Source organism: Anomalospiza imberbis, chromosome 16 (assembly GCF_031753505.1).
Source record: "Anomalospiza imberbis isolate Cuckoo-Finch-1a 21T00152 chromosome 16, ASM3175350v1, whole genome shotgun sequence".
Lineage (NCBI taxonomy): Eukaryota > Metazoa > Chordata > Aves > Passeriformes > Viduidae > Anomalospiza > Anomalospiza imberbis.
Window position 1 is genome coordinate 8,852,479 of NC_089696.1, and position 12,489 is coordinate 8,864,967.

General features: G+C 41.8%; 1 protein-coding gene across 7 annotated transcripts in view; it reads left to right on the top strand.

The window, feature by feature from the left end:
* The window catches only part of TMC5 (transmembrane channel like 5), a 37,802-nt gene that overhangs the window by 13,661 nt on the left and 11,652 nt on the right, over positions 1-12,489 (top strand). For 4 of the 7 annotated variants that reach the window (XM_068206874.1, XM_068206879.1, XM_068206873.1 and 1 more), the window contains 7 exons: positions 1,345-1,429; positions 3,763-3,851; positions 9,134-9,295; positions 9,843-10,027; positions 10,406-10,510; positions 11,221-11,313; positions 12,043-12,142. In XM_068206874.1, coding sequence (XP_068062975.1) covers positions 9,222-9,295; positions 9,843-10,027; positions 10,406-10,510; positions 11,221-11,313; positions 12,043-12,142 — 557 coding nt within the window. In that variant the 5' untranslated portion in view covers positions 1,345-1,429; positions 3,763-3,851; positions 9,134-9,221. Of the gene's footprint in view, positions 1-1,344; positions 1,430-2,038; positions 2,126-3,762; positions 3,852-9,133; positions 9,296-9,842; positions 10,028-10,405; positions 10,511-11,220; positions 11,314-12,042; positions 12,143-12,489 lie in introns of those variants that run through there. The other 3 variants (XM_068206876.1, XM_068206877.1, XM_068206878.1) reach the window with 3 other exon arrangements.

Below are 12,489 nucleotides of genomic sequence, written 5' to 3' on the forward strand. Positions count from 1 at the left end.
TCACATTTAGTAACACCATCCATTTCCAGGACAATATTTCTATTGTATAGTTCCTCTTCCTAATGCCACAGATCAAAAATGCTTCTAAGCATTCAGGGAAGTTCGAGTCATTGCTTTAATTTTTGGGGGATCTCATGTTTGACTACCCTGGTACCTTGTGCTGTGGCCTGTGCATGGTGCAGACAGCTCTGGGTCAGTACAGGAGATCTGCAGACAGGTCCTCTGCAGCCATGCCAGGAATGTTGCTTAGGGCAAAAACCTAATCTTAAAGTAGCATTAGAAAACTTCCCTTAAGTCTATGCAGAATGTGTCTGGTACAGGATAAACACGTTTTACCGAGTTCAGGAGCTGGAAAAGCACTAGTCATTTGGTAAAAGTCAGCAGTTACACCAGCACAGCTTCTGAACACAGAGCAGATTGATTGATTTATTACCAGTTCCTTGCTGGCATTAGTCCACAGGCTGACAGGTATTTTTCATCTGTTTGCATTTTTAGTCTTGCTGACCAAAGAAGTTACTTAGGAATAGTTGGTAGAAGTTTTAAGATGTGTGGCTTTCTGGGGAGATAAAATATGCAAAAATGGCGTAAGAAGTTATATCAACACAGAAGCAGCTGAGGGTCTATAATCTATACAGTATTAGCAAAAAGGGAAAAGGCAGGCCATAGATCTGGGACAGCAAAGCCAGTGTTTTCCCTACCCTATTTGCTGCTTTGTCTTTGCCTACTCCACTCGTGGCTGTTTGGCCCCTTGTTCACTTTGAAGATGCTCCTGCTCCAAAGCATTGGCCTTTGGGAAGTGCCTGCAGTGTGCTGGGTGTGCTGGGGTATCCCTGAGTCCAGCTGCAGGGGAGTGAGTGAAGGTGAGACAGGCATCCCTGCTAAGCTGCTTTGGGATAGAAATTCATGTCAGAAGCACAACTGCAGCACTTTGTTGGCTTCTTCGTGTTGCACCCTGCCTGATACTCAGCTGGAGATTTGTCCAATCCGTAGTTTTTCATACGTCTGCATGAAATGGGAAGAAGAAGGGAAAGGAGAAAGGCAAGAAGAATCAGTATCACTGTGTGAGACTAAAGCAGAAGTTCCTTCTGGTCCATACAGAGTACAGGAAGGGCTGGTATTAAACACTCTGTCCAGGAACTGTGGATTATGCTAGACAGCATATGCTAGAGTTCATTAGAATGAAGTAATTTTTCACCCTTAGAAGAGTCTTCCTTTAATTCAAGTAAAAAAATATGTGAGGAAAGATCGTTCTACAAATGATTAATCCAGGGATAAAGGTAATGCATCCTGTGTCTGACAACTGTTTCTCTCTGTCCTTTTATTGTGGTGTTGTTGCTATCCCAGGCCAAAAGAAAGCATGTTTAAATTCGTGGGAGAAGGAGTGTGAACGTCTTGGAGCTCAAACAGAAACATAGCAACGTGTTGCACGGTAGGTAACAGCAAAGAACTTCGCAGAGTTGTTTTTCTGTCTCTTGAGCTGTACGAGCAGGACCTCAGCTCCCCTTTCCGGGGGAGCGTTTCCGCGCACAGCCCGTGGGAAGGGAAGGGGAAAGGGAAGGGGAAAGGGAAGGGGAAAGGGAAGGGGAAAGGGAAGGGGAAAGGGAAGGGGAAAGGGAAGGGGAAAGGGAAGGGAAGGGAAGGGAAGGGAAGGGAAGGGAAGGGAAGGGAAGGGAAGGGAAGGGAAGGGAAGGGAAGGGAAGGGAAGCCGGCGGCCACAGCGGGTCCCCCGACGCGGGGATCGAAGGCGGCACCGGGCGGCGGGAGGGGCGGCCGGCGGGGCGGGGCGGCGGCACCTGGAGCGAGAGAGCCGGGGCCGGGCAGCCTCTCCCGGCCAGCCAGGCAGCGAGGTAAGCGGCTGCGAGGGCAGCTCCGGGGCTCTGCGTCCCGGAGGGGCTGGGCAGGGCCGGGGGCTACAGCGGGCAGCGCTGGCTGCAGGGTCCGAGCGGGGGCCGCGCCGCGGCGGGGCTGGAGGGCGGATTCTCCGCGCAGCGGAGCGGGAGGAGCCGCCGCAGCCCTGACAGGTGGCTGTCGCTTACAAACGGCTGCTGCTCATGTAGAATGATGGAACCGTAAGGGTCGGGCTGAGGGCATGTCAGGGGTGTACTCGGCTTCTGCTCGCTGAAAGGTGAATAACCGCCCAGAGCCTGGTGTCAGCCCTGCTGCACCGACGGCACCTCACAGCTTTATCGCCCGGAGGTCACATCCGAGCTTCCTCTGCCTTCTGCTGGAAGGTCCCATGGGAGAACCAGCCACACTTCCCTGAGGTATTTAGCCAGTGTGTCACCCTTCCCTCTGAGGTGTGGCACCAGCCTGGCTGGGATCACAGCCTAGAGCGTGGCATTTCACTTCAGTGTGGGTTGCGTGTTGGTGTCTGCTAGCTAGTGAATGGATCTGGCACTGTATTTTCCAAGTAGCAGGCTCTGAATTTTTTGTATTACATTAGGTAATGGGAATTTGTATTAAATAGGTGGGGAAAATCTCGGGCTTCAGTATTCGTATTCTTTCTGGTCCTTCACTCTGTCACTCCCTCAAAACACACACTATTTCACCTACAAAGGCTGAAACGTTTCTCTGCAGAATACTTAATGTACCTCTAAAAGCCAAATCTTCACGTGCTGGGTTTTGTGGCTAAGCCGCTGTCATTAGTAATGCTCTGTTAGTAAAGCAAACCTGCAAGCAGTGGCTCTGCACGGGAGCCGTGCTGACTTCTGCTTCCCCTGCCTGCGTGTCGCCAGTGTCCTGTGCCAGCCCTGCGAGCCGCGGCAGCCTGGTCCTGCTCCGTGTGGCAGAAGCAGCCGGTCTGTGGCTCCAGAGCCACGTTCAAGGTGCGACAGTTTGTGGGTGATAGTCCCTGCCCGTGCGACACAGCCCTAGTGCAGGATGAGGGGAGCAGCGGGCTGCAGGTGATAAGGAGTGCTGTTGAAACAAAACTTCTGGGCTGGTAGGTCAATACTCCACCCAAAGCAATTCATCTCTAACTTTTTGAGCTTTTTTTTTCAGTTATGGCTTTAGTCTTTTGGTGCTTTTTGTTTTGTTGGTTGTTTTTTCCCCCAAAGTAAGTTTGTCAGAAGGAATTTTACCCTGGAAAGTGATAAAGTGCTGAGTTGGTGTGGTATGGCTGTATGGGCAGGTATCAGAGGAACTGGAACTTTACAGTGGTGTCCTCTTCATGTGTTGGTGAAAAAGTCTCTAATTGCCACTTGTATAGTCCATAGGTTGTGTATGTTCATTGTAGAATACACCCTTAACATGCTAGTAGGCTACACTGGATTTTAATGGAGCTGCATTTTGTCTGGAAAAGTAAAAAGTATTCAGCTTATGTGAAATTATTTGTCAAAAAAATTGAAAACTGTGTATAAGGATTTTGACAAAACCAGTTCTCTTCTTTTGATTGGTTCACCCTAGAAATAATCTAGTTTCTTGGTATTCCCAATATTCTGACAGATAAACTTTTTTTTCCCTCAGGGTCCTGTTAAATGCTGCTTGTGCAAATAGTAACAGGACAACAATATTCATAACAGGAAGTTTAGCCAGAAATTACAAACAGAACAATGTCCTTTTCCAGTCCAAGATCCTTGAGTGTATTCAACCCCTGTTTATTATCCAAAATGATCATATGTGTAGTCTTCATAAGCTTTTCCACTTGAAATGGTGAATGATACTCCTGTAACTGATACTGCTCATTAAAGTACAATTTGCAGTGGAGAGGTATCCATAGCAAGTGCAGAATGAAAAGAGCTTTCTTTTGTGGCTTTCTTTCAGTCAGAACTGTTCTAGTAAGCAGTATCTTCTAATAGACCTGATGTTGTTGGCTGCCTTTCCACTGAAAGCAGAAAATTAATTCTAACCAGGTACTCGCTTCCTTCTGTTTTTTTTTTTTTTAAGCAGTTATTTCCTTCAAATACAGGTAGCTGGTAATGTTGGTTAATAGACTTTAAAAACTTGTTTTGCAAAGTAAGATTTAGTCCTGTTAAATGCGAAGAACATGACAGTCTGCAATTTGGAAATTTAGTCACAAGACTGACTTGCACTGATATGAAATGATTCTTGCTTCAGTCTTTTTTCCCCATAATGGTCACAATATGAGCTAGGTAATGTTTTTCAAGGGTTAAAGAAATAATGTAGAATTCTTTTTCTTATTCTCTAACCCTTCCTCTCTCTGCCAGGTATACTGTTCTTGCTCTTCAGCTCTCTCTTTCTATTTTTAGTAGTTATATATCTCAGTGCTTATGATTTTCCCAATGAATTAAGTTTGCCCTTGTGGTCAGAGTTAGAAGAATAAAAGCAACAAAGCAGCAAACACAGAGAGCTGCTCTCATAGGAGCCTTCAGGTAAAGGATTAAATCATTCAAAGTCATTGTCATGTGTGCTTCAGTCCGCAGGAATTGTATCTGTGGGGCCTTTTGGGTGGAGAAGCAGAGATCTGTGTGGTAGGTTAGTGAGAGTACTATGAATTTCACAGAATTAATGAAGTATCTGAACTTCTACCCACTCCCTTTATGCAAAAACTGTACGTGCCTCCACTTAATAACACTTTACTGGACACTAAAATTTAACTACATCTTGTAACGATTTTCTAGGTGTTTCTGGGGCATGTTTATAATGCAGGTTTCTAAACTCAGGTGAAGAAGTAGAAACCTCTGAGACACTGCAAACACAAAGTAGCTGGCAGTCCTTCCCAAAAAACCTTATCTAAGCAACCACAGGTGATAGGAAGGATTTAATTTGCAAAGAAAGTGAACACGATCAAAATACTGTAGTCTTACTATATTGTGAGGGAATTACAAGAGGACTGTTAAATGGAAGGGATAAGGCAAAAAAAGTGACTAGGTGCAGAAAAATGGATAAAGAGTAAGTAAGGAACAGAGATGATACTGAAAAACAGCTGGAGGCAAACAGACACTTTTCTGCTTCCTTGTGCCTGGCTGCTCTCTGGACCTGACTCTTACAGGAACAGGGAGGGATAGGCAGAGTGGGATCTGGATTCTGGTAGGTGCCACAGCACCATAAGAGTAGGAAGTAAATCCATTTGGGGTCCAGACTCAACAAGCTGTTGGGAGAGACAGCAGCATGGTGGCTGTGAGGGGGGTGCTGTCACTCTCTCTTCCCAATTTGTTTATCTCTCCCTGTGCAATAGTAAGCAAGTGAGTCTTTAATGCTGCTGCATGCCATCTGTCACTGGGAAGATCTCTTGTAGCAGAGGCACAATTCAGATTGCTTAAATTGAATCCAAGAAGTAAAATAACAGAGTTGATGTTGATTCCTGCAATGGACCCTGCTGATCTCAATAAAACCACAAAGGGAGGCCTGTAAGAGGTGTTGTTTGTTGGTGCTGGTTGGGTACTTTGGCAAGATGCAGTAAAGATAAGTGGCTTTTGCTTCCGTGTATGATTCACGCTGGTTCCATTGCGAATACATCATTTAGAGATGAGGTTTTCTCCAGTGTAGTGTTTGATTAGTGTCAATACACAGGCCCTTTAGATTTTCTGAGAGGCTTTCCTGGTCTGTTGCAAAAGTGTTGAAACTGTTGGGACTGAGACAGTGGAAGAGTAGCGATCAGTACTGGAATCCAGCTGCTGATGCAGAATGTAAAACTCCGGCTTGTCTCTCAATCTCACTTTTGGCTTCTAGAAATCGTTCTGGTTCTTTATCATCATGAAGATGTGTGGAACATGTTAAACAGGACAGGCATTCATGAATAAAACTTGGGTAATGCTGAAGCCCTGTGTAGTCATACCCTACAAAACCAAACTATCTTTATGGAAATAGAGCACATTCAGCTTTCTGAATCACTTCTTCCATGAGTTCTATTCCCTTCATTCAACATTATTAAGTTATCTATGGTGTAGTTCTGGAATTCCCTGTTTTTATTCCACTTCAAGATGTGTGCAAATAGGATTTACCTAATGAAATCTTTTTTTTACTAAGGGATTACAGGTAAGGAGCTTGAAGCTTTAAGTGGCTTTCCTGAAACTTGATGCCAGGACAAAGTGCTATTTTGGCAAGACATTCATGTTTGTTTTATTATATTCTACATGAAGATTAGTGTCTATAGCAGAACATTACCTGCACAGGAAGGGATGAAACTAATCTGGAATATTTTGTCAAGGCTGTTGATCTGTGACTTGAAGGCAGTTATTTTTCTGGGAGATGATTCAGAAGTATGAGTCTGCACTGCTTGGAGTTTCCTGTATATCATTACAGGGTTGAACGATTTAAGTGGAAAGCACCTGCCCTCCACAGATCTTCTAACTTATTTACATATCAATGATCATTAAACCCACTGATCTTAAATGCTTCTGTACTCCAGAGACAGTGCACAGGATTTGTTTGTTTCAGCAAGATAAGTTGCTTGCTGAAATCCAAAAACATAACTCACAAGTGGATGCCACTCTGCAAAGGGAAGATTTGTCAAGATCCCACTTTCTGTCTTTCACAAATAACCTCTGTCCTCCAGCTATTTTTTTTTCCTTCTAAATAATTTTTTAAAGGGAAAACTAAATCTAAATGTCCTATGTTTTCCTGGAACTATGGTTTGCTGCTTTCCATCATAGGGTAAAAGGAAGAAAGAGATGGTTTAGTTTGAGCATTCCCTGCTTTGGGTTCTTTCCAGCGAGCTATGACTGGTCAGAAATGTATAAACTGCCAGATTTGAATTTGCCTCAGCATATGTGGAAAATTGACTTCGAGTCATTAAAACTTTGTGAGTGGAGAAAAAACTGTATTTTCAGATGCTGGGTTCAGTGTTAGACTGTAATTGTCCCTGTGGATTTTCATAGTGATCCTGGCATGCAGCGCATCATAAGACTCAAAGAAAATAAAGTGGATAATGACAGAGCCAGCAGAGAATCTATATCTTGGGCCTGTTTGAGTTTCTGAAGAAGCCTTTATGGATAAGCCTTGAGGTCTCTCAGATGAGTAAGAGAAAGAAATGCTCTATCCATTTTCCAGCCAGGCTTATCTGTTTCTTCTGGTTGGTTGATGTCAGCAAGCTGGTTGATATGGATGGCTGATGTTTTCTGCCAGTTTGCTTCTGGGTAATGCTGAGGCTGCACAACCCATACACTTCCATCAAAATGTCTGTGCTCGCTACAGCTCCAGTGAAGACCAGGCAGGTTGGCAAACTGTTTAGATCAGTGCTCAGCTTTCCAGCTGCCTTGCTGGCAAGCTTCCCAGCTTTTTGGATAGCTGAGTCAGAGAGAGTTGGGTTCCTGGGAAACCAGTTAAAAAAAATTAGAAAAATGTAATTTTGCACACTCTTCAAAGAGAATTGTCTCAGAATTTTCTTCCCCTGAGAAAGTAATGCTTCCCTCTTCAGCTTTTCATTGCAGTTTGAAATATAAACCACATTTATAGGAGATGTTTAGTTTTCCAAGCAAGCCTTTGCAGAAGACCATGATAATATTTTTCAAGAATAATTTCCATGCTTTTTAATAGAATATAGGGACAGAATGTACTAATTCCTGAAGGGTTTGTGCAGAAGTTCAGATATATTCTGAGCTAGTTCTCAAAAGATCACCAAGAGCTAAGTGGTTCCTGCCAAAGAAAATCTACTTCTTCAGGAGATTTAAGCTTCTCATGACTTTTAAGTAAGAGCCTTGGATCCATGGGGTGTTTATTAAGTTTTTTTTGGAGATGAGGAAAGAGGGCTCTGCTAACTACTCTTGTGCTTTCATGAGAATCTCACTCTGTCTCTGTAGGTGTGAAATTGTCACCTGAAGAGACACAAGTGTCACTTAGGAGAGACCATTTATGGTTTCTTTTTGGCAGCAATCACACCCCATTGTTTGCAGAAGTAGGGGTGATGCGCTGTGTGTTCCCATTACCTGGTGTGCTTTTACTGGATGTGTTGAGTACCTGGGCCTCAGAGCACCCTTCCTCATGCTGTAATCAAAGTGTAGTCAGTGTTCTGATTAAAATGTAGGACTTTGAATTCAGTCAATCCCTCGTGTTTATAAGCATAACTCTGCAAGTCAGGGTGCAAAACCTGGGCATTGTTTTACAACTACGTCACACTGCAAGATTTTAGACTGTGTGCCAAGCTCTTAAGGCATGTAAATAACACAATAGTAATTTAAGAGCTTCTTTTGCAGAATAAGATTTTGAAAAGCCCTCAGAAACTAGACACTTTATAATTACCCATTTTGAAGATACTTTTCATATAATACTTCCTTTGCTACACTAAAAGTCATAAATAAAATCCACTGCAAATGAAAAAGTTTGTTGAGACTCTACTGTTAATTGAGATTCAGCTCTGCTTTTCTAGGAATGGAGCTGAAATAAAAATAGGGTCCGCTGGGTTTTACCAGCTATGCCCTTTATAGTTTATTTTTCCTTTCCCTGCTGTGGAATAGCTTTCCAGTTTAGGAAACTTGCATGGTGCCTTTAAGAAGAAATGCTAAAAATAGTTTGCTTTTTTATTTTGAGTATGATTTTTGATTATTTGCAAGAAATGCCTGCTTCATTTGGATTCTCTTTTTCTAATGTAGCATTCCCTTTTTACTTGCTCATGAGGATTCCCATTCAATAAATTCTGAATAAGTCTGGCTCGTTTAAGATTAAAATGGAGCATTCTGTGAGAAATCTAAAACCAGGTCTTTTTAAAGGATTGAGGCATTAAACCATTAGAAGAGCCCTCATTATGAATGAGTCTCTAGATATCGTCAACTCTGTACAAAGGCATGGTCCCACAGGTCCCTTATTCACAACTAAGGCTCAGAGATGCACTGCTAGCAGGCTTCACCTCCTCTTTTGTTTTGGAAATGTAGTTAAATTTTTTGGGAAAAATTGTGTATTTGGCTTTTGCTGTTTAAGGAGGAGAGAGAGAACTTTATTTTTTTCTTAATGTTTTGACATGCTTCTAAAGCCTGGCCTCATTAGTGTTGGGAAAACTAATATGGCACTGCAGTTCTGTAGGTTTGGAGAGACCTAACTATAGAGGAATATGAGTTCCTGTTTGACCTGCAATTTCTGCTGCACCCCAGTTTCCCAATGGTGAGGTGATGAAGTTACAGCCACTGCTGATTTATACTGTTTCATGTTATTTGTTATTAGAATAACAGAATCTTCTAAGTTGCTACAATGGAGTTCCTTCCTTTTAATTTTTATGCATCTGCATCTGTTTTGTAATCAGGTCTGTAATCAGTCTTCCTTTTAACATATTAATGAAGCAGTAGAGACAAAAATAAGGAAGGTTTCATCCTTCAAACCAAGGACTTGTCATGTCTTATCATTACAATGAAGCCTTTGAAAATCCAGACTACCACTTCTCAGAGACATTGGAAATTGATAGAAGGTGAGTTTATTTAATTTTACTCTGTGACTGTGCCATAAGAAATATTCATTTCTATGCAGAAGATACTTCTTCTCTGAGGTTTTAATTTGTGGATTTAGTTTAATCCCTCCTTTATGCTTTCATTCTCAGACAAAATTTTAAAACTGTTACCAGGAAGGCAGCATTCAAAGTAAATGGTGTGTTTACTTTTTACCTGTTGGATGAATTTCAGTTAAATGTATGTATGGCATAATGTTGTACATATTTTTTTGTTTCAGAAATTTTCACAATGGGCTATAACCTTGGATATCTTTGTTTTCTAAGCAGGTTAGAGTCTGTTTAGTTAGAGTCTAAGCTAACTTCAGGTGGAGAAAATTTTAGCCTTCCTATTTCACTTTATGACCAAATCAGAATTATGTTGTTGAAGTTCTAAATACAAAATATCTCTCAGTCTCATAGTTTGTTTTATAATGTACTCAGAGTTGATGATAATAGGTAGCAGATTATTCAGGTTACCTATTGAGGGATTTTATGACAGTCAGGGGTTTCTTTTTTATTGCTTACACAGGGGGAGTTCTCAAAGGAATCGATTATCTTACCAAACCCCTTATGATTCATCTCTGCATGGTTCTTTTGGAGAACACAGAGGCAGGGAGCAGAACTACCCTGTGGCCATCCCAATGGATTCCCTGGGACCTGGCTCTGACTACAGCCAGGATTTACCCAGAACAGGTCCATATGGAAATTTCACAGGTACGTAATTTCTCATGTGACCAGCTTAGAGAGTGCCTGGAACAAACAGTTGGCTCTGTCCTGAGGGAGTCCTGCTGCTCTGCAAAGCTCAACTCTGAAAATATTTTTAGCTTTTTGGTTTTTTAAGCAGTTCAATGTGTTTTATTAGCAAATCCATGGGTTGTTGTATTAACAGATCAATAAATATTGTCTTGTTTGGACTGAGTAAGTTGTTGAGTATGAGGATGTACATTGGAGTGGAATATGGAAATTTTGTTGAGGGAATATGTTGCTGTGTTGGATCTGTAGATCTGTATTTTGTCATAGGCTTGGCAGTCTGTGTCTGTAAATAACCCATAGCAGTTTGCAATTTCGTGTCACTCTGACTTCCTTCAACAGACAGTCTTTCCTTTGAGCCTGAGCCAGAAGAGACTTACACCCCCTATTCTACCTTCCATATGCTGGATTATCCCTACACTCATGGAATTTCCAGTGGATCAGAAGGTAAGGATTGTGGTGCATCACAATATTGCATGTCAATCTTGCCCTCCGTAAAATAATATTGAAAAATATTTTAAATTCTTCTTGTTCAGACATGAATAACTTCACATAATAAAAGGGGTCATAAACAGGGTCCTTCCACATCAGAGAGCTGAGCTCCACACTGGGATGTGACACTGGGACTGGCCATTATCTTGCTGGGATGGTCAGGCAAGGAAAGCTGTGGCTAAACTCATCTGTGTCATGGCTGGAGGCAGATGCTTTTAAGGAGTGTAGTCACCTGTTTGAATAAGTGGATGAAAGGAGGTGGAGAGAGCAGCTGAACTTTGGCCCCAGGGAAATGGGAGTTTGGCACATATAACTTACTCAGCACGATGGAGTGTGATACTAAAATGATCCCTCTGACGGCTGGGGAAGGGTTTTTAAAGAAAGGCCTTGTCTTCTAGGAAGAAAGTCTTGAATAATGAATGTGTGCATTTGTGAATGGGTTAGATGGAGTTCTCCATGACAGCTGAAGACTGGGCCCAGTTCCTCTTTTCCAGCATTTATCTGAAAACATGTTTGTGCTTGTCAAAGACGACCAGGAAAGAAGTGAGTGGGGGAGTGTGTTTGCATGAAGTTGGTGAGATTCAAGTGCAGACTTTTAACTTGTTCTTGTGAAAGTGAAATTTGAATTTCTGAAGTCAAATTGTCAGGACATGTATGTTATTCAGACAGCTTCATTCGGAGACGCAACCGAAGACCACCTGATGAGATCTTCATGACTTCTTCCAGCATGTTTGAAACAGATCCAGTGTGCAGTGAAGGTAGGGGTTTAGATAAGGGGTTCAGTATTTGACAGTGTCTTGTAGAAGGATGGTGTGATGACTGCTGCTCTGTTTCTCACCAGAACTGCATGTACAGCCCTTCTGTGGTTATGGGGACAGCTTAGGTTTGTGTTATGGTAGTGGTTAATTTTTTGTGCTCTCCTAACACACTCAAATCCCATGATAAATGAAATGCTGTATGAAGGTGTTAAATTGTAGAAAGAAATGCTAAGCTCTTTATTAGAGCTAATAGATCGCTTTCAGCTACTGTTGATGCTAGATACTGTTGATTTGATGCTAGAATTAGCATCAAATTCCGACTATGCAGAAGCAGCCTGATTGTCAGATCAGAGAGCTGTGTCTGTGGCACTAACATCAACTGAAATTACAGAAGAAAGAAAGCATAAGTTTAGCTTTCAAGTCAATATGTAGCATCATAGAAGTGTCACTGTCAAACAGTGATCAAGCAATGGACCAGAATCTTGGAGTTTTGTCAGTATTTTATTTTCCTTAATATTGCAGCTCTTTCTGTGAACATTGTTGGACTACTTGCATCTCATTTAGAGTTCTGCAGGAGCTGAAGATATTCTGGGCAATATTACTAAGTCTCAGCTTGCACACCTTGGTAGCAGTGTAAATGGGGGATGTTGTTATATCCATTTCTGGCCGTGTATAAAAATTACTGTACTCTTATCCCCAAATTTTGTTTTTTGCATGGGTTTGATGCAGAGGAAGATTTAGTTAGAAGTCTTGCAAGTATGTCCACCAATGAAAGGATTAAAACAATCCAGAAGATGCCAGAGACCATGAGAAAAAAGAGAGAGATCAGGTAAAAATAAAAGTTTATCTGTTTGGTTTTAAAAAAGTTTACTTCTAGCAAAATCTAGCTATCAATTATGGGGGTTTACTGTTTGCTGAGCTTTGGTTTGCCACTCTATGACAAAGTACATTTTAATGCACTTAAAAAAGTTAATGTCTTGCAAGAGAAAATAATTTAATGATGGGGATAAGAAGAATCTCTCCTGGTAATAGAAAAGAGAATATCAAGGTCCTGAGATTTAGTTATAAATGATGACCTGAGATTTATTTTCAAAGGAAACTTGGATGTTGGTCATTGAAAATGGAGAAGAGACCACATGGTCTCAACCATCCTTTTGTCTCCTCACAAAATATATT